Source organism: Misgurnus anguillicaudatus, chromosome 19, assembly GCF_027580225.2.
Source record: "Misgurnus anguillicaudatus chromosome 19, ASM2758022v2, whole genome shotgun sequence".
NCBI lineage: Eukaryota > Metazoa > Chordata > Actinopteri > Cypriniformes > Cobitidae > Misgurnus > Misgurnus anguillicaudatus.
In genome coordinates, this window is record NC_073355.2 from 16,995,625 (window position 1) to 17,022,284 (window position 26,660).

Genomic DNA, 26,660 nt, shown 5'->3' on the forward strand with positions numbered 1-26,660 from the left:
TTCATCATCCGTCTGTCATGGTTAAATTGACCGTCTAGGTTTGAGTAATATGCCTCGGTTGGCTTGTGTATCAGCAGGGTGAAATCTGTGGAAGGCAATCATAAAATGTTTTCATTAAAACACTTGAAATGTTATAGATGTAGAAATAGGCTCTGCAGTGGATTTCTGCTAAGGCAGGTAGGAGCTTTGTAAACATGGACGTATTAATACCAGCTGTGAACTGAGACGTGAAGAAAAGATGAGATGCAATCTGCTGTGCTGAAGTCAGGTGAAAATCGGTTAAAATCTGTCGAAAAATCTATTTGATGTCCTTGAACAACAAAAGACAATGCCTGCTGTAACCAGATAATCCAGATTGTTGTTTGTTGGTAAATTTCTTTTGGTAGTGATCTTCACTTTGCTAGAAAAGTTATTAGGGTTATAGCATAATATAGTAAAAATGTACTGGTTAGATTATAAGGGCAGAGCATTGTGAATTTAATAAAGCACATGTTCTTGCACGAGAACACGGTGGTGTTATCTGTGTGGTATGCTGTTGTTTGTCTGCATTAAATAATTGCAGGATAATTGATTTTTTTCTGAAAGTGTGATTGTTTGCATGTTGCCCACGCCCAGCCTAAAGCGCATTTTGGAAATGCTTGTGGTTAATTAGATGATTAAGTTGTTGGCCATCATTAATGCCAGATATGTTCGTGGTTACATGCCAAGTACTTTGCTTCATTTTAGCAATGAGCAGTTATAAAGCAGGTAGGGCAGAGAACAATACATTATTTAACTTGATACTTTCTTTACGACATATTAAAGACATTGGTCATAATTGCTTAGTTTTCATTATTGAGTCTAACAGGTATCTCTTCTCTCATTTGTCATCAACAGGCATGCGTCATGGAGGGAGCCCGTCAATCCTTACTACGTGAACACCGGCTACGCCATGGCTCCCGCCACCAGCGCCAACGACAGCGAGCAGCAGAGCATGTCCAGCGACGCAGACACCCTCTCCCTGACCGACAGCAGCGTGTACGTACACATCTTTAAAACGCACACAAATTCATCCAAGTCGGCTGAACCTTCCAATCTTAGAGCTTACAGCGATTCAATTTCACTATGTTGTCCCCGAGTCAAATTGGCAGGATTTTCCTACCCCCAAAAAACGCCTCGCAACCAGGTCTGCAAAAGCTTAGATATTTCCGCGCAGACAAAGCTTGATATTACTTCGCGTTTTAAGCCAAGGCTGGCAGCCCTGGTCTCAGAACAGTGTCTGTTGCATGCAGAATTAGTGGTGTTCCCCCCAGCCCTGCTCTGGGAACAGACACAAATCTGCTCTTCTCTGAGGAGGACCATCTGCTCATTATCCACACCAATGAAAGCTTTTAAATGTCATTACTTATGCTAATTATAGAGCTTCAAATTGGGAGGTATGAAGCACTGCGAGCTGTAATTTGAAGGCATTGAGTTGTTTCCCTTTAAATTAACTTTCCCTGAAAACAAAGGGAACGGCCTTTACATTATAGCGTAGACTTGCAGGTTATCGAAAGAACAGGAAACGAAAGATCGAAAACAAACAAGAACTTATGAGTGTTTTGCCCTTAGGTGTAATCAAATTTGTCCACTCATTTCACGGGAAGTATTTCGGTCAGATCCAATTATTTAAAATGATTGCTTTCAAACGACACGAAAGGACGTGGTCCGCTGGAGACGTTACGTAGATACGCAGCGGTCGGTTTTCTTTTAGTACTCATTTACGCAAGCGGTGATAAATATATTTTTATACCGGCTAGCCCTCATTCGCTTTTAGGCTGTTATTTAGCAGAAGAGTACGTTTTCTTCTTCTTCCAAAGGAAGCGAGTTCCTTTTTTAAAGTGTTTTGGGAGGATTTGCTTGACTGGAGAACAGCAGGAAGAGTTTGAGGTGGCGAGGCAGCGACAGGGAGTATGCTGTGTGCGGAGATGGCACGACTGATCCGCGTCATGAAAAAACACATTAAAGGCACAAACATGTGTCTGAAGTGGGCTGGATTAGAGGCCATTATCAGCTGTTTGCCAGGCAGAGATGCAGGGGGGTCCGCAGCAGGACCCCGGGGGGATTAAAGGCTCCCTGTTTGTGTGTCAGTGAAGGACCCCGAGCGCTCTCCGCTCTGAAGTTGTTGCCGCTGCTGCCCTGGGGATTCAGTAGGATGTTGCTTCTACTAAATTCGACAATGTTAATGGCTCCAGTCGATTTTTGCAGTCTAAGTGTGTTCAGTTAGATGAACCAAATAGTCATTTTCATGCACATATTTATTGGTATGAGTAGGTCTGTCACAATGATTAAATAATCGTCTCATCGCAATTGATTGACCTCATCGCAATGATTTCAGATCACCTCGATGATTGCACATCTCTCTAAAAACACAAGGGGGAGCTGTAGCGCCTGTATAATCGATACCATATCAGATTACTTTTAAAAATGTGTATAAATATTTACTGCCAGGTAAACCTTGCAAAAGATTTCATTTAAATAATCACAACAATCTGTGAAAATTATTTTATAAACAAAAAATGTATGAGAATAATGTGTCAAAGCAATAAACAGGCAATTAATCATCATAATCGTCACAATTTATTAAACAATTAACCGTCAGCCAAATTTTATCATCGTGACAGCTCTAGGTATGAGGCAAAAGCACCATTTTTGTTCCATGCAGATCAAACGTTATGTAAAATTTGTCATTGAATCCTTGACGTTGTTCATTACAAATTTGGCATAGGAGTTAAGTTTTGTGTTTGCAGTAGTGGTCCTATGGTGAAGCTAGACAAGGTTTATATGTACTTTTGTTGGGAATTAAAATCCTTTTATGTTCTCCTCATCAGAGACGGAATCCCACCGTACAGATACCGCAAACCCCACCGACGCGAGATACACGAAAGTGCCAAAGTTAACGGGCGAGTGCCACTACCTCATATTCCTGTAAGTATGCTTTGGATTTCCACATCACCTTATTGACTCTACAACACTTTTTCTCGCTTTACCTTTTCTTTCCATCCTCCCTCCTTCCCACCCCCCATTTTATTCTATTCTCTGTATCTTGTCTCCATCCATCATCTTATGGTCTTTCCTAGCCGTTCTCGCTCTCTCTTTTCTTCCCTATGCCTTGTCTCTCCCATCGGCCCTAAAATGAATGTGCATTCTTAAGATGCACAGCGGTGGCTGGGGAGCTTTGATCATGTGCCGGCGAATAGCTGATGGAGAGTGAAAGAGCGCGAGTGTGCTGTCTAAAGCGTTCCTGATGCTCTCGTCAGCTCTGCCTGCTCTGCCCCAGCAGATGTGATGCCTCCCCTCTGATGGTTCGGCTTTCCCACTGCACCAGCTCCGGCATAATTGGAGCCTCTGAGAAAGAGCCCAATTTAACAGAGCAAACATACACTTCCCCTCACCGGGGCCTTTCACTCAACCTATAGAGACTGAAAGATTCGGAGGCGACGACGCTTCAACTCGCGCGCGTGTGTGATGTACAGGAACCGATGTGCTGTTTTTTCATATGTGTACCTAAAGCTGGCTCCCGGATGTCGAGTCACAAATGTACAAACTTTTCTAACTTAAACTGGCCTTTAAAAGGAATAGTAGACCCCAAAGTCTATATTTTGTAATGTCCTAAAAGTTTATAGTTTAATATATGTAGATAACGTAATTGGCTAATTGTTTAAATTGTGATGCCAAGTTGGAAACTTGAGGAATTAATGGAAATTATTTGTATTACTCTGTATTACAAACAATCATTAGCTTCCTTGACATCTAACTCGTCTTCATTTGTGTGCCACAATTCCCATTTTATTTTCGTGTCATTTTTATGGAAAGCTTCCAAACTTCTGGGAATTTCGCAATCCTATTTTTGCATTCAGTTTATTAGCGGCACTTCAGATCTGTTTTACTGATGCCCAGTAATAACTGTGAGTGACACTTGCATTGCCGAAACATTGGCGCAAAACACAATAGATATTTTTATTTTTATAACAGGGTTCCCACGGGTCCTAGAAATCCTTGAAAGTTTGTGAATCTGGGGGAAAATTCAAGTTTTTGAAAATATAAATACATAGATACAGGTCATTGAAAGTGCTTGAATCTATTTTTAAGTTTTTTGTTCTGGAAAAAAATCCACATTCCTTGTGTAGTGTAGGATAATATCATAAAATTCTAGACTTTTTAAGCACATGTGCTAAACTGTTCACTTTAAATGCTTATATCTTCTGTATGCGAATGTTGATTCATACCAAAGTGCTTTTTTGCATAGTTGCGTTTGACACATTAAAACGTCTCGGGTTACGTATGTAACTGTTGTTCCCTGAGAAGGGAACGAGACGCTGCGTCTCCCTTGCCATACTTCCTGCGTCCCTGTAACGCCATCTTTGGCAATATTCAGATAGGGATATACTTCCTGGCTCCCGCGTCACACGGTCTTTGTCATTAAGCCTCACCATTGGTTGAATTTGATATACACATTCAGACGCACTTACCCTTGGAGGCGTCACCGCAGTGACGCAGCGCGAGTTCCCTTCGAAAGAGAACTGTAACAATGTATCTTTATAGGTAACACAATGTAACCTTGCTCTCACTTGAAATGTGTCCCCACATTTAGCCCTTGAATTTGAGGGTATTGGACCTGGAAAGTCCTTGACAGGTCCTTGAATTTAAAGTTAACTAAGGTTTGGGAACCCTGTAGATATATATTTAGAAGTCTAAAAATAATTTTATTTGTTTTAAAACTATAGCAGGGCTGCTATAGTTTAAGTAATTAATTGTTTTGGAAGGATTTGATGTAAACACTTTAGTACAACTTACACAAGGCTTACATTATGATTTATTTTAACTACTAGTACAGCACCCATGTGCGTCAAAAATTACGAGCAGCTCGCCAAGCGCTTTCAATGCTTTGTCACATTAAGCTGCTTTTCACCAAATTTCGATCTAATCAAATTCACTGTAAAATGGGACCACGCCCAATGTTGTTACTTGCACAGTTGTGCTGTACCATTCACAATTTAATTTATTTTCATTAATTTTTTTTGTCGTGAGTAGTGCCGTGCTTAAGGATCTTGACCTCTTCGGTATTGCAATTCGCCCGCTCCCGAGTTCACAAAAACTGCTCTACTGTTCGCGAGACGTCACAATACAGGAAAATTGCAGCTTTAACCCCCTTTTGCTCGAGCTGTCTTAAGTTTAAAGAGGGTCTCTTAAATTCTGCAAGCTTGGTCTTCAGCAGGGAGGCAGCGTTAGTAACCAAAACGCCTTGTCAAGTCTTGACAGATTCTGCAGTTCCACTGGGCATGTAACCATGTGGGCTGTGGAGGAGACTGATGAATCTTAAGCAAACAGAAGGGCAGAACAAAGAGAACTGAAACAGACTTTAGATCAGATTTGGCCCTGTAATCAAAATTTTAACAGCTCCTGTAAGGTTTTATTGGACCCTATCCAGGCAAAGAAAGACTGAGGAGGAAAGACAGAGGAGGAAAAGACTCTTGAAGAAATACAGTTGCAGTGACTGTATTTCTTCATGAGTCTTTTCCTTCTACGTCTTTCTTTATTCTCTGTCCAGACTTCTGGAATAATACATTCCATGGAATTTTGTTGTTTTGAGTCCCTTTTTTAGCAGTAAATTGTACAGTAAAGTAATATGTGAACCTAAAGTCGTATTTGTGATTGACTATTTTCTACAAAAAATCATCCTGCTTGATGTGAAAATATAACATTGATATCTTTATTATTGACTGAGTAAGGCCATGCCCATGACTGATTTTCCTAATTTTAAAATCTATTTCTCTGTTTAGCCACTATTAATGCATTTCTGCTTTTCCTATAGTATTGTACTCCACTATGTGTTTATTGTTAAGCTTCTCTCTTGGTGTACCTGCAATAAGCACGTGCAGTTGGTTTGTAAGAGAACTGCATTAAATGAGAATGGTGACCTTGAGCGCTGACTGGCATTCTCCTCGTATCTGTCAGCGCACAAACCGGATTCCAAAGGATATTCACGTGGACCCGGAGAAGTTCGCAGCGGAGCTGATCAGCCGGCTGGAGGGGGTGCTGAGGGAACGCGAGGCGCAAGAGAAACTGGAGGAGAGACTCAAGAGAGTTCGACTGGTGAGTGCCTTCAACCTGCTAGAGATATATTCCTCATTACTGGTGATAAGTAAAAAAAGCCGTCCGTTAGCTAATTCTAATAAATTTCATTTCACCTACTCTTTAAAAGTGCAGCAAATCCCATGTAATCCATATACTGTACTTTTTATAGTATATAGTACTATAGTTTTTCTGTTTCGCTCGATCTGCTGTCCCTGCGTGTGCTTCTGTAAATTACAAAGCCCCTTTAATTTTGATTCGTGTTAAATACTGAGCCCTGAGACAGCTCTCTTTATGAGCGGGCCGGTCGGATGCCTCCTAAAGACTTCATCAAGGGGACTCTGGCTCATTTCTTCAGTGTCAGGTGAATCAGGAGCTACTTGCTAGTCTGCCTCGGTGTAATGACTTTGTTTGAAGTCAGTCGGGGCGTGAAGAAATGCTTACACATATCGCAAATGGGAATCTTTTTCCAGACTCAAAGCCAGGTGTTAAATCTCACCAGAGATTATTTATGTAGTCTGGCCTCTTATAAGAGGAACTGTGTCACGGAACAGTGACTTTCGGTTATTAAGAGCCTGAAGAAGGAATGTCATTGTCTTTTTAATTGATATTCTCACCGGTCTCACACGTGGAGATTAGCTCTCTGTTCTGTGAACTTCTTGAAGATGAGAAGACTTCTTTATATCCAATGTGGCTTTAACATTGGATAGTATGGCTCGATACTGCTCATTTTTGGGGGGTTTTCAAAAAAAAAAATTATTGCAGTACCTAGTACCAAAAAAAAATTTTTTAGTACCACCTCGATTAAGGAACCAAAAAAATTTGAAAACGGATGTAGCGATTGTCTTATCTTCCCCATGCTGATGTATATCTGAGTGAAACTGCTTCTGGAATGATATAAAGATAGGGCTGGACTTGAATTTATCCATTGAGGACTGATTGGATCCTTTGAAGTTGGGTCATGTTGCTATTTGCTAATCGCTGCAATATTTTTCTGGACACGGCCCAGTTGCCATATCATATGACCGGAAGTAAAGAGGGATCGTTTTGAGGAGATTTGAGTTTTTGGTTAAAAATGAGGGCACATGAATAAAAAAAAAAAGTAGCTCACAGATAAGTTATTGGAGAAAAATACCACAATATTCCAAGATTACTTTTCACTGATTATTCTGCACAGAATACGAACAGATGAATGCATTTTGATGGCATTTTACATGTTCATAAGCTGAAACAAAGTTTTAAAAGTCACTCATTATCATCATCACTCATCAAAATTTTACTTATTATTATTATTATTATTATTGCTATTAACATTATTATTATTGTTATTATTATTATGGCACAGTTAACATCAGATTTAGATAAGCATCAAAGTTTCCACTTCTAGAGGTCGAATCGCCCACAAAGGGCAATCATAAATTGGCTGTTTTGCGCATTGCGGCTGTGTTCCGTTTATCACCTCCTCCTCTGTTTTTTGGCACGATCGGTGTCAAAGATCTGCGTCCAGAGAGCTGACCCACACAGCTGTTTAGTACAAATAAAAATGTGCATGTTGCCAAATCCTCAAATCTTTTTGGGCTTTACTACCTGGAGAGATATTTAAAGCATTGCACATACTATTACCTGCTGTGTCCTGAGCATTTGATTACTTTTTCTCCATAATGGAAATAAGAGAAGGAAATGAAAATGTTAATTTGATATGAATTCTCAAAACTTGCAAAACATAGTTGCGTTGTTTACATAAAAAAAATCAAAATGTCATGAACTGACTAGAGGTCGACCAATATGGATTTTTTTAGTGCCGATACCGATTTTTGTTTCATCAGCCTTAGCCGATGACCGATACAGGCTAACAATTTTCTTGAGCCGATATTTGGAGCCGATACTGCTTTTGCTCACTGAATTTAAATCATAAAAATGACACGATGATGCCAAATGTTACAAGTCTCAATTTAAAAAAGTAACATTTATTGAACTTTAAAAACTATATTTAACAAATGAAAAAAACAGGTGAGGGTGCTATGGAACCATGAACTGCACTCTCCACAGTGACGAGGAACTATCTGCAAAGGATTTTGATTTCTAGCACTTTACTAATACAAATATATATAGAGAGATGAGAAATAAAACCCGCTTTATCCAGCTATGATCAACTGTTAGGCCGAGCTTTCGATGTTGTCATGGAAAGGTTGGTTGTTTTTAGTCACATGACCTGCAATCGCTTGCGGCTTCCAGCGCTCTGTGTGTAAATAATGCCGGAAAAAAATCGGCTAACACAGCAGACACATAAAACTCACAAAAATCGGATATATCACTAGAACTGACAACTGGACTAGTAAACTTGAGCACTATATAATGTAACATGGTAGCTGAAGAGGTACCCCTACTGAAAAATCCAGCTAAGAACTGCTTAAGCTGGTTTAAGGTGGCAGTAGCTGGTTTAAGCTGGTTCTCTCAGCCTGACCAGCTAAGTCCCACTAGACCAGCTTAAAAAGTGACAAAAACACAGCTGGACCAGCTTGCTACACCAGCTAAAACAAAGCAGGGAGACAAGCTTATGCTGGTCTTTAGCTGGATTTTTCTGTAGGGGCGTGACCCTGCCTTTGAAAACCTAGCTTTTTAAAAAATAATATTTTCTACTTAAAATCATCCTGTAGACGGTTTCATCGGACGCACGTGATACACGTCTGGATCCGAACCTTACTTCCGGTTTTATTTTTTTAATGGTCTGACTAGTTGCTAAACCGATCTCTTGAACAAATTCCTCGTCGAAAATAACAAATGTTTTGGTTTCCTAGGTGTAATCTATGTGTTGTTTTTTTGCTTGTTATATAAATAAACTACGTTTAAAGTACTTTGTTGTTATTTATTTTTAGCGGAGTTTACCGGAAGTTACGTGCGGACCGCGACAGCAGCTTGTTTATGTTGTTACTGCTGAAACGGTCTATATAATGTAAAGAACACTCTTAAAGGGATAGTTCACCCAAAAATGCAAATTCTGTCATTTACTCACTTTCATGTTGTTACAAACCTGTATACGTTTATTTGTTTTGATGAACACATTATTTTTGAAGATATTTTGAAGTTTGTGAGCCCCATTCCCTTCCAAAGTAGTCTTTTTCCTACTATGGAAGTGAATGGGGCTCACGATCAGTTTGGTTTCGAACATTCCTCAAAATATCTTTCTTTGTGTTCATCAAAAAAAACAACAACATGAGAGTGAGTAAATGATGACAGAATTTTCATTTTTGGGTGAACTATCCCTATAAAGGGGAAACACAAATCAGACTCTTTAATCAGAGGATGAAATGCAGGGTGGAAAATGGTCATAAATTACTTAAATGTGTATGTTTTTCGGCAAAAAACTTAGGTAATACGTGCCTCAGAGAATATAATACAATAATAAAACAAAATTTAGATTTGAAGTCAGAATTTATTTTCATTGACAAAACCTGCTTCGGATTTCATTGTCTAAAGCGAATTATGTAGAATGTGAATTGCATGCATTGAAGTCACAAGATGCAGTCCAGATTTGTGAAAATAAATGATGTGCTGCTTGCTAGTGAATGCAAAATATCTGGAATCCTAAAAAAGAAAACATCCTGTTTTCATTGATGTTAAAGGGAATTTCATGGTTATGTTTTGAGACATGGATCTGTTTCAAGTCATTGTCTCTTTTGAATGTGGCCATAACAAAGGCATTTCAATAAAGTGTAATCTTGTCAAGCCTGTGGAAGGAGGACATCTGCTGGTTTAAATCTGTTACTGCACTGTTGTTTCCCAAGCCCATTTTTGTGTCTGTCAGATTCCTTATGGCATTCCCATCATATTTTTAACAGTCACTTTTGTTTATTTGTTAATGTTTTATATTCAGTTCAAACTTAATAGTAATTTGTCATTATTGTATCTTTATCTCCTACAGGAAGAAGAAGGTGATGATGCAGATGTCTCCACCGCCCCCTCACTGGCCAATCACAGGATTCCTCCTGCCCACGTGCAGCATTACGGCGGACGCTACTCTGAAATGAGCTACAACGGGTTGCAACTTCGAGACGCTCACGAGGAGAACCCCGAGAGCATCCTGGATGAGCACGTCCAGCGTGTCATGAAAACTCCAGGCTGTCAGTCTCCAGGAACGGGCCGCCATTCTCCGAAGTCCCGATCTCCAGACGGGCTGCCCGCGGGCAAGATGCCTGGGATGATAATGCCGCTGCCTGGTGGACAGGGCAAGCACCAGGCTCGGCCCGGACCTAAAGGTGAGGCGGCCCACCTGCACCATCACAAACACGTCCACCACACGCACTATCCCGCCGGGGGGAAACCCAAAGAGCAGGCGGAGGTGGACGCAACCAGAAGCTTTGCCTGGAACATGGAGCAACACCACTTTGGATCCAAGTCACGGAACTATGCGGATGGCATGAGCGTCGGCCCCAATGCCATGGACCCCATGGGTTACGGGTATGTTTATTCTTTCGTATTAGTCCCGTATGTCGAAATTATTTAATGCTTCAGTGGATTTGAAGTTGGGTTTTGTTATTGCAGCAGTAAAGGCAGCACGCTGTCCAAACGAACCGTCAGGAAGGAAAACGATGGGAGGAACTACGAGCTGCGAGACCCCTTCCAACCCGAGGATGTGGAAAGGAACCAGAAGATTCTGCAGTGGATGATGGAAGGAGAGAAAGAAGCTGGACGCTACAAGAAGAGCCCTTACGGGTGAGTAAACTGATCGCCGGTGATCTGCTCTTGTGTTTAAAGTATACTGCAACATGATAGTTTGCCACGTTGTGGACCCCCAAATTAGTGCAAACTAGGCTGTGGGTCTACAAACATGTTTAGAAAAAAATTATAATGATGATGATTATAATACTTATTATAATTTAATTTTATTATCAATCATGGTTAAAATTTCTCTTTGACAACACCAGCAAAGGAAAAAAAAACATACTATAAAATACAGCACACGTTAAAAACATTATAGCAAAAAAAAAAAAAAAAACAGTAATCCACCATCTCAGATCATTTAACATTATTTTATATATTATATTATATTATATTATATTATATTATTAATATATTATCCAATTGCAGAAGAAAATAATTTGCAGTCGATAAAAAAAAATTCTAAAATGTATCAGTTTTGGAAGTTTGTGACCAGCGATTTAAATCTTTAGTTTAGTCTGGTTTACTTGTGTTTAAATTTTTTGCATCTGATTATTTTTTAAAACTATTTTTCATGCATATTTTCAGAAGCATCTCAGGCTCCAAGAAGGCCCCGAGTCACGAGGTGTCGAGGCCCAGCTCTGTGGAGAGGCCAGGGGCCGTCCACCCTTGGGTCACCGCTCAGCTCCGCAACAACGTGCAGCCCTCGCATCCTTTCATCCAGGATCCGACCATGCCCCCCAACCCTGCCCCCAACCCCCTCACCCAGCTTGAGGAGGCGCGCAGGAGGCTTGAAGAGGAGAAGAAGAAATCTGGTACTTTGCAGGCCAAGCAAAGGTGAGAGATCAAGGGCACCGGAGTTGAAGTTTCTCAAGCGATATCGACTTGGGCATGTTAATAGTTCAAACTGAGTAATCTGGTTTGTTAGTGTATAGCAATAATCACAGGTTATTTGCCTCAAATCAATACAAATGCATTGCTGGCTCCTCTTTCCCTTCCTAGTCAGCTTCAATAGTGCACAATGCGGTGCATGCGCATATTAAGATGTATCTAGCCTGCAGTAGCAGCTGGTGTGTCTAATTCAGGGATGTTCCTCAGGTATGTGATGGAAGTGATCCAGAGGGGTCGCACCGCTGTCAGGCCCGCTACGATTCCCGCGCTCAGTGTGGTGCCGGTCGTCTCCAACACGGAGTTCTTTGAGAGAGAGTATGTGTCCGCTGTCCTGTCGTACCATCTGTCTCGTGATTACCCATAGAGCATGGCACGCCATCCCATACTACCAGTACACGCACATGCATGTACACAGCAGGACTGTGGCATGTGCACCTTCATAGTTGACTAATCTATCTTGTTTAGAGCGATCTCTTTTGTGGATACCCCGTGTAGTGTAGTATAAAGTAGTGTAGGGTATAAACCATTGTGGTTCCTCAAGCTTTAAGGAATATTAAAAATTTTTCTCAAGTTGTTTTAATTCTATTTAATGTTTTATATGTGAAAAATCATGTGTTGAGAGGAATGCAAGAGCTTTGGTTTTTTGCATGCAATCTTGCGACTGATTTTACGACTCATGTTATTTGGCTCTAAGAAAAAATATCTAATTGTGCCCACAACCAAAGTTGGCAGCCAACATGCAAATGTTTATAATTTTCCAGGTGTTACAGAGTTTAGTGCTCATTTGGTTGCAGTGACTGGATTCTAGTGGACCTGGAGTGATGTTTAAACTCTTGATTCATCCGAAATGTCGCGTCTCCATACTGATGAGCGATGGAAAGCGAGGCGGCTTTGACATATGCCATCTTACCTGCTCCTCATGCAGATTTGCAGTTTAGTCACATCAAAGCTTTAGCGTGATGGAGATGAAAGCGGCCCTACATGACAGTGCCAAGCTTTTTTTTTTTGAGTGGGGAGCGCTTGTGAGGCATCTGGAATCTTGAGCAACGTTTTAGTTGGCAAGCCTCAACCATCCTTTTGCATCCCACTTGTGCCCACTTTAAACATAGCGGAGCGTGTACAAGAGTCTTAAAATTAAGACATTGTGTTTTTCATTTTACCACTAGAACAGAGAATAAGCATCATTTTGTGTAGGGATGCACCGATTAAGCATGGGCTGGTTACCGGTTTTGAGGTTTAAACAGTCATGGTTTTAAAACCACTAAAATTCTGTGATACCGTATGAGCTGTGTTTATAAAAAAAGCCATTAAATCATTAAGTCATGTGATTGATTTGTTATTTACATTTAATATACATTTGAAAATATTATATATTTTTTGAAAGCATATTATAATTTAAAAGCTTTATTTTACCTGGCATTTGAAAATAACACATTTTAGTGTTGCAATGGCAATACCGAAACACTGTACTTTTGCTAAAGGTTAACATCCAGAATCTTATACCGGCCCATGCCTAGCACCGATACCACCTTATCCATTACTTGTACAATTTTTCATTGCACACACATACACACAAAATCACATTCATTTTTTTAACAAATGCTTTATTGCGGGCGCAGACTAATGAGCTAAAAGCATCTTCTCATGGGAATCTTTGCTCCGCAATAATAAGTTAAACGCAAAAAGAATAGATATTTTATAGTGTATTGCATCCATCCAATGGTTTATAATACTTAGTCCTTTTTTAATAGCTTGACAGTAACAACCTCGGCTAATGCACTGTATCGGATTTGGATCGGTCTCGTTGGTCCGATAAACCAATTCAGTTAAAAGGTCTCGGATCGGCCCCTAAGTATCGGATCGGTGCATCCCTAATTTTGTCCAGTGCTATGTGTAAATAGTTGGGAGTTGGGAGAAGAACGCTTGAGCTTGTTATTAATTACTTTATGGTTTGTTGCAGGCACAAGAATATGAAGAAACAGCCGTGTGAGAACATCACTGTGGCTTATTACTTCTGCGGAGAGCCAATACCGTACAGAACATCTGTTAAAGGGAGGATTGTCACGCTGGGACAGTTCAAGGAGCTGCTGACCAAGAAAGGGAGCTACAGGTAAGGATATTGAGAGCATTTATAGCGTTCAGTTACATGCATTTAAAACTTTAATGGGCTATAGCACATTATTTTAATATTACATTACTAAGTGTAAAAATATATTTAGACTTTTTAGGATCCAAAATAAGGCTTGCCTGGGCCCAGTGTTAATTTGACAACGTCTGCATTGCCAGTGAATAAATAAAAAAGTATTACAGGGCCCCAGACTAACATTTGAGAGAGGTGGCACTGGCACCACCAAGTTGTACAGCCGGTGGCATTGGGCCTCAATTTGGTGGCACCAGTAACTGGGTGGTGTAAAAACAAAAAAATAAACACTAAAACTAAGTCCAAACATGTTTAATGCATTAATACATTTATTATAAACACAGGTAATTTTCTTCTTTATATACATTATTTTTTATCTTTACCATACTCTTAACATTTATTTGCCTTACTGTAAACCATTGAACTTACAATAAACTTTTTCTTGCTTTGTTGTAAAAGCTTTAGGCTGTTTAAGACGGACTTGAGTAAAGAAATCACATTCTTGTGCTGTATCACTACAAAATGTCTTCATGCACTCTGAATATATCATTTGGCCAGGACTTCATTTGGCCTTCTTGGCCTCTAATTTGAGATACTGAGCACAATGTTTTACATCTTTTCAGACTTCTAGCGTTAACACACAGGAGAGCTGCAACTAACGACTATTTCTTCTGTCGACTAATCTAGCGATTATTTTTGCGATTAGTCGACTACTCTAACGACTATTTTTTTATTATTAATATAGTGTTCTTTTTTTGATTAGCTATTTAATCTGTTGGATAATCTGTTTTTCTACTCTCTGTCTGATCTGACAGTCATTGTTTGTTTTATTGTATTTTAACACAACTGAATGCTATTTTCACATATTATCTGTTTTGTTGTCAGACATATAGGGGCGGTTTCCCAGACAGGGATTAGACTAGTCCTAGACTAAAATAAATATAAGAGCTGTCCAAACTGAAAACATCTTGCACTGACATATCTTAATATACATCAGTGCCCTCAAAATGCACACAAGTAATGTTTTTAGTAAGGCATGTTTGTTTAACTTATTATATTTCCTAATTAAACTAAAGAACGAAAAAAGAAAAAGTAAAAATTTTAACTACAACTCCAATCCTTTTATATCTTGGATACTGGCAAACAGATTTACTGCGTTTATGCTAAATCCCATCTCAGATCAGATCAATTTCATTCACCTTCATCCTCTCCCTCTTTTCCCACCACAGGTATTATTTCAAGAAAGTAAGCGACGAGTTTGACTGCGGAGTTGTGTTCGAGGAGGTGCGCGAAGACGATGCAATCCTGCCCATCTTCGAGGAGAAGATCATCGGAAAAGTTGAGAAGATTGACTGAAGTGGAGAGAAGAGAGGAGGAAAGGAGGTGCGCTGAGAGGAGCAGCGGGATGTGGAGTATAAAAGAGGGAGCAGTGTAGAGGTGCCGAGATTGGTACAGGGTGTTTGGACGTGCAGGAGAGAGAGGGCTGGGGCGCTTGCTGTGGAAAGTACACTATTTACTCGCAGGTTTCTACCTCTGCGCAGCGCTGAACCGCATCATCGCACGCGCAGAGTCCACAGACAGCCTTCGGACTCACGAGACGCCGTTCTCTCTCTCTCACCTTTGGTATATTTCTAACTCCGAAATGTAATGTAGCAATGTAAAGTTAGACTAGAAAAAAGTACTATGAATATGTTTACTAAAGCTGCATATTTTTGATATGACGTATCAGAAGGAAACATATCCTTTCTAATTTAACAACTCTTGTAATTTTATATGTACTGGTACCAGATGTGTACAGACTGTCTGTTTAAAAGCAAAAAGAGAAAGTTTTATATCTATTTAAATATTTAAAAAAAAAAGGAAAAAGAAATCGGTTCACCCGCATCGAAGCTGCGGCATCAACGCGGCAGTTTTCACCAAGCTCCGAGACCAGAAAGGCGAAACTATAGCTCACGCTTTACCAAGTGCTTTTAACTCATACAACCAGTTTCTAGAGGACGGTCAGCTAGGACTGCTCTATGCATTGATGTCACATTGCGCACGGATGCACGGTCGCTCTGGGGCTTTGAACCAGACGCAGTATCATTTGACCCGGCCTGAGCAGGTGAACTGACCGTGAATAAGCACACCTGCGCTACTTAAAAGATATATAGCCTTGTAGTTTATATGCTAAAAATGGAGAAGGGGTACAAGATCATTTTCCAGGCGCTTGTCTCTATGAAGTAATGGGATGTTTTTAGGACGCGAGTATGCAGTTCTGGTTGTATGAATGCACATGTTTATGCTCCCGGGGTCCATTGTCTAATTGGACATCACACCAATCATGTTTACACTTACCTTATTGTATTACAGTAAATGGGAACGAATAGAGAATTGTAGCCTTTTAGCTTAACATGGCTGAATTTGGTGCCTGGCAAAACGAATGGTTTTAACGTAGATTTAGCCTAACACGGTCTGCCTTGTTGGGATCATAAACACCAAAGAGAATAAAATGGGAGTCGATTTGCGTTGTTCGTTTCGACAATGCGAGTGATGCTCCTCCGTTGCAATACGCAGCGTTAAGGCTGTGTGTTATAATGTACGCTGGTGCTGATCTGCGATGTGTACTAACCGCTAAGAATGACCTGGAGACAGATCTAGACGTTGTATGTACCATCATGTCTTCTCCAGTGTCCAATATTTTCAATTCTCAGTAATATTAGTTTTAAGTTGCCCGTTTTTCTTTTTCGTATTTTTTAATCACTCGTTCGTATCGAATCATGTCAGTCCTCCACCCACTTGAACAATACGAGTACTCGGTATGGCTCGATAAGACATAATACGGAACATTTCCTGTTTTCGCGAATCGCGCGTAATTGTCACAGTGCTTTTGTTTTCATCGGGGATGTCGAGAGTTACTACTGTGAATAGTCTGGACGTGAGCTCCTCTCACTGAATGATGGATATCCTGTATATATAAACATCACACAGAGTGCCTTCTGACCGTGACCATGCTCATCTCTCATTCACTGTCTGCTCTCCTCACTCCATGTGTCTAGTACCAGGGACTTGCATTATGTTTTTAAGAACTTTTTTGTTAGTTTCCTATGCGAAGAGCATCGCCACACTTTTAAGTCTTTTTGTGTAAATATGTACATTTTTCTATGTGTCTTCAACTACAACCAGCAAACTCATTTGGATATTTAGAGCCCTGGTTCTGCTTTAGTGTGCAGAGTTGTACAGTTATCATTTTATGGTACTTTGGACAATAAAGACATGTAATAAAATATACCTGCTGTTCTCCTGTGTTGTTTTAAACCTAAAGCATTTATGCATTTGACAGAAACTACAAACTACATATATATATGCATAAGAATAAAAAAGTAGCAATATAGAGAAAGCTAACTATAAAAGGGTTTTGGACACTTTAAAGAGTACCTAAACCCTAAATCAACTTTTTTTAGGTAATGATCTGTAAGAATGGGGCTTTATTAGTGCTATTCGTTGATTTGAGTAACCTTTTTGACATTTGGGTATAAAGTGTTTCAATGCTACAATATATGGTATAAAATCGTCTGAGTGCTGCCCTCTTCAGGTTGAACGGTGGCTACTGCAGTAGAATGTTCCTATTGGATGTTGCTGTACTGCGTGATGTAAGCGATATGACCCTACGTAAGCAGGTTCAAGCTCACCACGCCCTTGTTACGATCTCACCACACGCTTGGTACGAGCTCAGTTCGTCCCCTCTATCGCCGTTGGGGTTTGCCTTGCCCACTTTTTTTGCATTTTTCAAATATTGCCAGTAGGTGGAGTCAGGCTCTGACCAGGGGTTTAGTTACTCTTTAAAGGTGCCTTAGAATGGAAAACTGGCATAGATGAATAAAGACAGTTAGAAAACTGGCCAATCTCAACATAACACCAACTGTGATGTTACAGTCGTGATGTACGCCCAAATATTAAATTACTCATAAAATTTAAGGTCACATTCTTCCTAATCCCATTTTCAAACCCTAGTTAGTGTGTAATGTTGCTATAATAGCATAAATAATACCTAAGTACAATTTTGTTACAATGCTAAATATTATAAGTTGTGACTGCTGAGTTAGCCAGCGCTATATGCTAGTTAATTCTATGCTAACGTTTAGGCTGAAGTTCTACTATTGAGATTACAGTTGTGTTTTGCAGGTCCATACAGAAAAACCACAAGCTTACCACTCATAAACATCCACTATCAATCTCAGAACAATTGGTTGTTTCTCAAAATCTATCTCTGATACAGGCTCAAACAGATACCCCCAATTTCACGGACAAGGCTTAAGGCTGGTCCTAGATTAAAACGCATGTTGAGCTGTCTCAACTGAAAATAACTTGCACTGACAAATCTTAAAATATGCCAGTGCCATTGATTTGTCTCAAGATACACACCAGTAATGTCTTTATTTAATGCATGTTTATAAATAATGCTTAAATGGGACATATGATGAAAATCAGACTTTTTCAATGTTTAAGTGCTGTAATTCCTGCTTCTATCAAGCTAGAAAATGTGAAAAAGAACAACCCAGTAACTTAGTTTTGGTAAACCAGTCTCTTCAAGCATGTGAAAAAATAGCTCATTGAAAATTGGCTCCCCTTGTGATGTCAGAAGGGGATAATACCGCCCTTAATCTGCACTATCCAACCACGGCACTGCCATTTAGTGCAGAGATCAGCTCATTTGCATGTTAAAGGACACACCCAAAAACGACACATTTTTCCTCACACCTACAAAGTGGCACTTTTAACATGCTGTAATAAATTATGAGGTATTTTTAACTATTTTAACACAGACGTAATCTGAGTAAACCACATATTTTTTGACATTTGAAAAAAGTCTTGTGAAATGTCCCATTTAAACTCTTCTATAAGATCAGGCCATAAAGTTTGTTTACTAATGTGAGCTACCGTGTACAGCCAATCAGAGCAGAGCCCAACATTATTATTGATGACCCTTCCAAATTAGGTATAACAGCCCATTTAATTCTAAGGAAAAATCCTAGGGTTGTAAATGACATGTTAAACCATCTCTGAATAATTTTTGCACTTAATAAAGTCACAAACCTCCTATATAGACATCAGAGAACAATTTAACACGTTGTATCAGTGCATTTTTTGGCACCTTTAAATAAATAAATTGTTTAAAAATAAGACGGTAAGAATAATGTTGCACACATTGTTGCATTCTTATTCAGTCAATATTAAAGATATCAAAGTTATATTTTCACGTTCTTTACATTATGTAGGATGATTTTATGCAGAAAACCAAAAATCACAAATATGGCTTGAGCTGGGTTTTCACAACATGCTCACAAATGATTTACTAGACTAAACAGATGATGGCGCTGTTGATCCCTTGCATCCACAGTTTCATCAGTTTTGCCAAGCTTTCCCTAGATTCTTCTGACGTTCCACGTTTAATTCTAGGAAAAAATCATTGTGGCTTGTCATATAAGGGAACTTTTCCATTAAAGAGACTTCAATTGTGAATCCTCAATGTACCCTGGACTCGGTTAACTCTACTTCAACCACGACAGGCACTAAGCTGAGAGCTCTGTGTGTTTACTCTCGAGTCTCTTTTGTAGACGGCACTTCTAAGACTCGCAAAGAGGTCCTCAGAAAACAGAAGCCACAGCTTTATGCACTGGTGGACAGAGTCATGCGTGCATTAAAACTCTCAAAGCTGTACGCAAACGATGACGACATCTTTGGTTTGATCGAACTTTGCTTTGAACATAAGAAACAGGTGTATATGTGCCTTGGAAACTGTTGTGCAGCCTCTTAATGACAGGTGCATGGGTTTCTGTGAGGGGTTTTGGCCACCGGTTCCTTTAATTGTTTTGCAGCTCCCTTCAGGATTCTGATTAAGCTCACTATCTCATATTGGACTTGTAATTAATTCTGGAACACGGTGTTAGACTCGGGTTCAAAAAAAACTCAGCTGCTTAATTGAAAAGGAAAGATCATTAGGGTTCTCTGCCGCAGTATCAAAAACAAGTCAGAAGAACGAAATAAAAACAAAATGACTTTCATTAGCAAACGGCACATCCCCTGGATATCCTAACATATGCAGTGTTTTTCTCAATAGGCTTTATGTCCAGCTGCACTACTTCCTGAACTTCAGCCAGCTCCTTGTTTCCTGTCTGCCATTATTGGACAAACTGATTAATCCAGGTGTGCCTGACCTCAGTAGTCACAACAATAATCAGACACAACTGGATTAATCAGTTTCAGTTCAGTTCAGTTCAGTCCAGGAAGTAGTGCAGCTGGGCATTCTGGCCCTGGTGACCCCTGGCGCGGCCCCTGTGATCAAAGCTAGCAGGTGAAGGTTTGAAGGTCCTTACTCATCATCAAATACTGATCTGATACTGTGGTTCACACTTCTGATTAAAGACACATCGGACACTGGCCCTGTCTTTACTCCATCTGTAATGATGACTGCAGTCTACTGTGGTGCAGGTATAATGTGCTTTTGACCAAGTAACAGTGACGAGACGCTCTCTGGCTCCCTGCGGCTCCGTGTCAGAAAGTCATTTTGTTGTGCTATACAACTTGTGCCCATTTTTTTTTAGGTCTTTGACAACCAGAAAATGAGTTTTCTTGCTTGAGCTAACAAAGGAAAGATGTGGAAGTAAAACTGGATTTAAAACGATCACAATATATTCAATATATGTTAAACCTTGTTACTCTGCAAAAGACAATCTTTTATTTTTTTACTTCCTATTTTAATGAAATTTTTTAATTCAATGTTGAAAATAAAACGGGAGCATCTGTAGGCTTTGAAAATTGTAGATTAGTAGATGTATTGAAAGGGAAAGGTTATAATGGATTTATGGAAATGAATATTCGCATTCACAAAATTACATTAGCTATACTTTCTAAAATTTAAATCAGAGATGCTATGGAGCATCTCTATGACATAACAGTAAATATAAAGCTTATATAGGCATATATTCAGAGGCATCATGCCCATTCAAACTAAGGGGGGAACGTGCCCCCTTGTTTTTTTTTGCCAAATGGATTGCAACGGCATGCAACCTTAAAATCAAAAAAGCGTCCATTAATCTGTTATTTGACTTTTAATCTGTTTAATATTCTGTGCTGCATCCTTATTGTCACTTTTCGGAAATTTTCGCCATTTTGATAGTGTTTTTATCATGTTACTTACTTTATTTAGGCGGCAGGCAGTCGCAGACGTCATTAGCGTCTGAGCGCGCTCACGAGCTCTTTGCTGTTGCTGCTGGATTTTGCTACCTGAGGAATTAAAACGCGTAAGAAACGCTCACAACATTTCCAAACCCCAGTACGGTAATGTGCAGTTAACGTCCTTTGTGTAGAAAATGTATGGTTTAAAATGCGACCGTCTCGACGTTATATTAGTAGAGATTTCTAGATTAATCTTGGTACTTCGCCAAAGTTCACCAGATTTCACGGGGGCGCGGAATCACACATGTTCAGATATGAGGTAAAATTTGATGCAATAATGCGTTCCTCTAATAATTTTATATACATTTTTTAAAAATCATTATTGAACATTAAAATCAATCACGTACGTGGCTCTATGTCATTTTCGTTGTTTATACATTTTATAGGATAGTTGTTGTGCAAAATGCATTAATGACACAATTAAACAAGTCATTTATTAAAACTTAAATAAATACAACATGCCGTTTCAGATGTAAATATGATACTAATAAGTTATTATTCCGATTGAATGTATTTGATATGAAAGTTAGTCAACACTTTTATTTTGGAGGTTTTTGCATGAACGCAGGGGTGTTCAGATTGTTAGAAATATAAGTGCCATGGAAAGGACTGAAAGCACTGTAATATTTCGTTTGATGTTTGTGTATGCACACATTTAAAAAAATGCCCCATGCAAAAGGTGCCGCCGCCCCTGTGCATATTGTGTGAATGCATATAGTTATCACAGAATTTATTTAGTTAAGACCATTAATATATAAATAAGGGATATAAAGCATATAAACATTTCATGTCCGAAATAAAGCTTTTGGAGAAATGCACTACTTTTTAGACAATTTCAGATAAAATAATATATATTCCCATTATTACTTTCTATTACAGCCATAAAATATTTTGCCGCCCATAAAAGGGTCGCAGGTCTGTAAGGTAGCAGAACAAAATGAATTTACCGTATGTGTCACTAACATAAAAAAACACTCTCATGAGTATAATCTTGACACATGCTGCCTCTCAAAGTACAATGCTGAGGCAGGATTGGTGTAACATCAGTGGATGCTGCAGTCTCCATGGTTACCACTGTTCAAAGATGCACTGGGTTTCAAATAGCTCAGATGAAGTAGCGCAGAAGTGAAGATTTCGAAGATTGCCCTTGAAAAACTTTCTAATTGTTTATACGTCACCTTGAGAACATGCAAAACTGTGACTGCATAATTTAGGGATGCTAACACACTGCACTAAAGTAGGTTTTTAAACACATTTAGTTGCCTCAATACGAGGTTTTGAATATAGAAATTATGTTTGGGATAATGCTTTTTAAATGTATTCATCTTGAATAATTGATGTGCTTGAATTAAATGTGACTGATTATGTATATATTTAGGATTAACCTTCAGTCTGACAGATTACCATACCACATATCAATAGAAAGATTGATCACCCACAGTAAACAGACACGGTCACCATTAAAACAAGGAGAAACGTTTATTATTGCAGTTTAGTTCCGCAAATTCAAGAAAACTCGTCTTAGTACTCGGCTGTTTAAATTTCATGTATTTTATTGTAGTACTCAAAACCTCTTCATAAAAGAGTATTTGAAAGTCTGGAGGACACAAGTTTTCATGCACTGCTTACTAATCTCGTCTCTCTGAAGTTTTGTTTTTTGAAAATGATTTTACTCAATAGAAAAGTCATGTAGTGTGGGTGATCCTACTGAAAACAAAACCAATAAACCCACAGAAAGGGTTCAATTTAAGCTGTCTGGCACATTGGTAAATATCACAGTTTCTGCTCTTAGTACAAACAGTGCTCTGTGTTCCATTATCTGGTTCTGTAGCAAAATGACTCATTGTTTGTGAAGTGAATTAAATAATGCAGCATAAGTATTCGTGTGTGGAAGTAATTGCACAAACTGTGGGGCATCCCTGGTATTTTGCTTTGAATGTGATATCTTAAAGGCTGTGCGAAAAGTCAGATGTAAATAGTCTAAAGAAATATTTGTCATTCATTCCACGCCATTAATTTAGTTTTTTTAAAGGTTTCAGAATAATCTCTTGACTATTTTATCAGTAGTGTGTAAATACCTTACAAAATAAACTCTTTTGTTTTTATCTACATACACCTTACATGGAAAGCCCTGTCCCAATTGGCACACTTCGGACTTCTTGACTTCCACTTTGATGACATCATGTAGTGCAGACCTTAGGGACCCTTGACGCGAGTCCACGAGGGCGCACCGGAGTCATATGTTTTGGGACAGACTCGAGTGTCACGCCGGAAATAGGAAGAGAAGTTGCCCATCAGTGTGAACTCCTCCTTTCTGTCATCTGATTGGTCTGATTGCTCTTTCGCAAGGACTTCTGGGTTGGTAAAGTGCGCGAAGATTGCAGCAGTGCGGGCTTCACCAAAGACCTGTGATGTGTGATAATGACAGATGGGACACCCTAAGCGAGCACCTGCAATTTAAGGCCACGAGACTGAAAGTCCACATGAAATGCGCCATTTGGGACAGGGCTTCGCGCACTTTACCAACCCAGAAGTCTTTGCGAAAGAGCAATCAGATCAATCATATGACAGAAGGGAAGAGTTCACACTGATGGGCAACTTCTCTTCCTATTTCCAACGTGACACCTTAGTCTGTCCCAAAATACCACTCCGGTGCGTCCTTGTGGACTGTCGTCAAGGGTCCCTAAGGTATGCACTACATGATGTCATCAAAGTGTGGACTCTGAGGAAGTCCATAAGTGCATAGTTTGCCATTTGGGACAGGGCCTAAGCGAGCACTCGCAATTTAAGGCCACGAGACTGAAAGTCCACATGAAGTGCACCATTTGGGACAGGGCCGAAGTCGCCATTTCACGCACTATGTTTCTACAGTTGCCCTAAATGGATAAACAGATGGGACACCCTATAGACTTGTAGATATAGGCCCTGTCCCAAATGACGCACTTCATGTAGACTTTCGTTCTCATGGCTTTAAATTGCGCAAGCTTGCTTAGTCTACGGGTCTGTAGGGTGTCCCATCTGTCATTTTTTAAGCTTCGAAGTGTGCTCATCAGTGCCCCCTTTGCATCCTTGTTGCAGTCTTCGGCGAAGCCAGCACTGCAGCAGGCTTCGCGCACTTTACCAACCCAGAAGTTCTTGCGAAAGAACAATCAGACCAATCAGACAACAGAAGGGAAGAGTTCACTTTGATGGGCAACTTCTCTTCCTATTTCCGGCGGGACACTTGAGTCGGTCCCAAAATACAACTCCGGTGCGTCCTTGTGGACCCTCGTCAAGGGTCCCTAAGGTCTGCACTACATCATGTCATCAAAGTGTGGACTCTGAGGAAGCCCATAAGTGCATAGTGTGCCATTTGGGACAGGGCCTAAGCGAGCACCCGCAATTTAAGGCCACGAGATTGAAAGTCCACATAAAGTGCACCATTTGGGACAGGGCCAAAGTCGCCATTTCACGCGCCATGTTTTTACAGTAGAACTAAACGGACAAACAGATGGGACACCCTACGGACTTATAGATATAGGCCCTGTCCCAAATGGCGCACTTCATGTGGACGTTCGTTCTCGTAGCTTTAAATTGCGCAAGCTCGCTTAGTCTACGGGTCTGTAGGGTGTCCCATCTGTCATTTTTAAGTTTCGAAGTGTGCTCATCAGCGCCCCCTTTGCATCCTTGATGCAGGCTTTGCGCACTTTACCAACCCAGAAGTCCTTGCGAAAGAGCAATCAGACCATTCAGATGACGGAAGGGAGCAGGTCACACTAATGGGCAACTTCTCATCCTATTTTCAGGTCTGTCTCAAAATATGATTCCGGTGCGCCCTCGTGGACTCTCGTCAAGGGTCCCTAAGGTCTGCACTACATGATGTCATCAAGTGTGGACTCTGAGGAAGTCCATAAGTCCAGAGTGTGCCATTTGGGACAGGGCCCATGATGGTGCACCTGAGTCGTAGTTTGGGACAGACTCGAGCATCATGCCGGAAATAGGAAGGGAAGTTGTCACTGTGAACTCCTCCCATCTGTCATCTGATTGTTCTCTCGCAAGGACTTCTGGGTTGGTAAAGTGCGTGGAGCCTGCAGCAGTGCGGGCTTCACCGAAGACCGCATCAGGGTGCGAAGTGGGCACTAATGAGTAAAAATGACAGATGTGACACCCTACAGACTTGTAGACTAAGCAAGGCCACAAACCCGAAAGTCCATCATCAGACGATGACACGTTTTTCCTGTGGTGGCTACCGTAGCTTCTATGGATTTCGAAATGGAGGGGTGAGCTGTGGACTGAGTCGTTGGTTGCAATTCACAATCTCACCACTAGATGCCACTGAAAATCTATGTGGACCTTTAAGTGAATGTGAAGTCTATCAATACAGTATAAGACACTAATCAAATTAACAGGAGACACTTTATTTGAGATAGAATTAAAGTTAGGTTCAATATACAAAATCTGAATACAAAATCGGCAAAATGTTAGTATTTTAAAAAAAAAATACAGTTCAAATTTTACATACCCTTGATGTTATCTGGTTGATCAACAGTTATTTCATGTTTTGTGATTGTTGTTCATGAGTCTTTTGTTTGAACCGAGTCTTTAAATGCGCAAAAGTCCTCCAGGTCCTGCACATTCTGTGCTTTTCAGCATCTTTTGTATGTTTGACCCTTTTCTAAGATTGACTATATGATGTTGAGATTTCACCTTGAGGACAGATGAGAAACTCATGCACAACTATTGCAAAAGACACAAACATTCACTGATGCTGAAGAAGACAACATGATACATTAAGAGCCAGGGGCACCAAAACTTTGGAACAAGATGTTCTATGTTATTTGATATTACCATTTTGCCATTTTGAAGCTACATAAAATATTTACATGTTTCCCTGAAAACAAAATGTACCCCTGGCTCGTAATGTTTCTTGTTGTTGTCATACTGAATGAAAAAAAACATAGCCATGTATAAACTGCTCTGTCTGCTATCTCCAATATTACAGGTGTGAAAAATCAGTTCCTATTGTATGGTGCTCATTCAGAATCAAGGTTATATCTTTACTGTAGCGGTTCTGCAAAACAATAGAAAAAACAGATGTGTGTGCTCTTTTATAGCCAAGACATCTCTTCTACTCAACATTTGAAACAGTGAAGTTAACACAAATCATCTTATAATTTAATTGAAAGATATTCATTCATAAGACAAAAGAAACTATCCAAATGACCCTGATCAAACGTTAACATACCCTGGTGATTTTGGCCTGATAACATGCACACAAGTTGACACAAACGGGTTTGAATGGCTAATAAAGGTAACCATCCTCACCTGTGATCTGTTTGCTTTTATAGTGTGTATAAAAGGTCAGTGGGTTTTTGGACTCTTCAGACCCTTGCAGCTTTCATTCAGCGCTGCATTGACGTTTCTGGATTCTGAGTCAAGGGGAAAGCAAAAAAACTGTCAAAGGATCTGCGGGAAAAGGTAGTTGTATAAAACAGGAAAGGGATATAAAAAAATATCCAAGGAATTTAGAATGCCAATCAGCAGTGTTCAAACTGGAATTAAGAAGTGGAAAATAATAAGTTATGTTATAACCACAGCCTAAAATGGCAGGAAAACAGTTTGGGATGCAAAGAAAAACCCACAAATAACTTCAGGTGAAATACGGGACTTTCTGGAAACA

The 26,660-nt window shown here is 39.9% G+C and overlaps 1 protein-coding gene across 4 annotated transcripts in view; it reads left to right on the forward strand.

The window, feature by feature from the left end:
* The window catches only part of axin1 (axin 1), a 43,853-nt gene extending 26,800 nt beyond the window's left edge, over positions 1-17,053 (forward strand). For 3 of the 4 annotated variants that reach the window (XM_055190284.2, XM_055190268.2, XM_055190276.2), the window contains 9 exons: positions 877-1,017; positions 2,850-2,946; positions 5,977-6,114; positions 10,016-10,551; positions 10,636-10,806; positions 11,341-11,589; positions 11,851-11,958; positions 13,604-13,753; positions 15,013-17,053. In XM_055190284.2, coding sequence (XP_055046259.2) covers positions 877-1,017; positions 2,850-2,946; positions 5,977-6,114; positions 10,016-10,551; positions 10,636-10,806; positions 11,341-11,589; positions 11,851-11,958; positions 13,604-13,753; positions 15,013-15,139 — 1,717 coding nt within the window. In that variant the 3' untranslated portion in view covers positions 15,140-17,053. The remainder of the gene's footprint in view (positions 1-876; positions 1,018-2,849; positions 2,947-5,976; positions 6,115-10,015; positions 10,552-10,635; positions 10,807-11,340; positions 11,590-11,850; positions 11,959-13,603; positions 13,754-15,012) is intronic. The other variant, XM_055190292.2, reaches the window with a different exon arrangement.
* Positions 17,054-26,660: the final 9,607 nt, after the last annotated feature.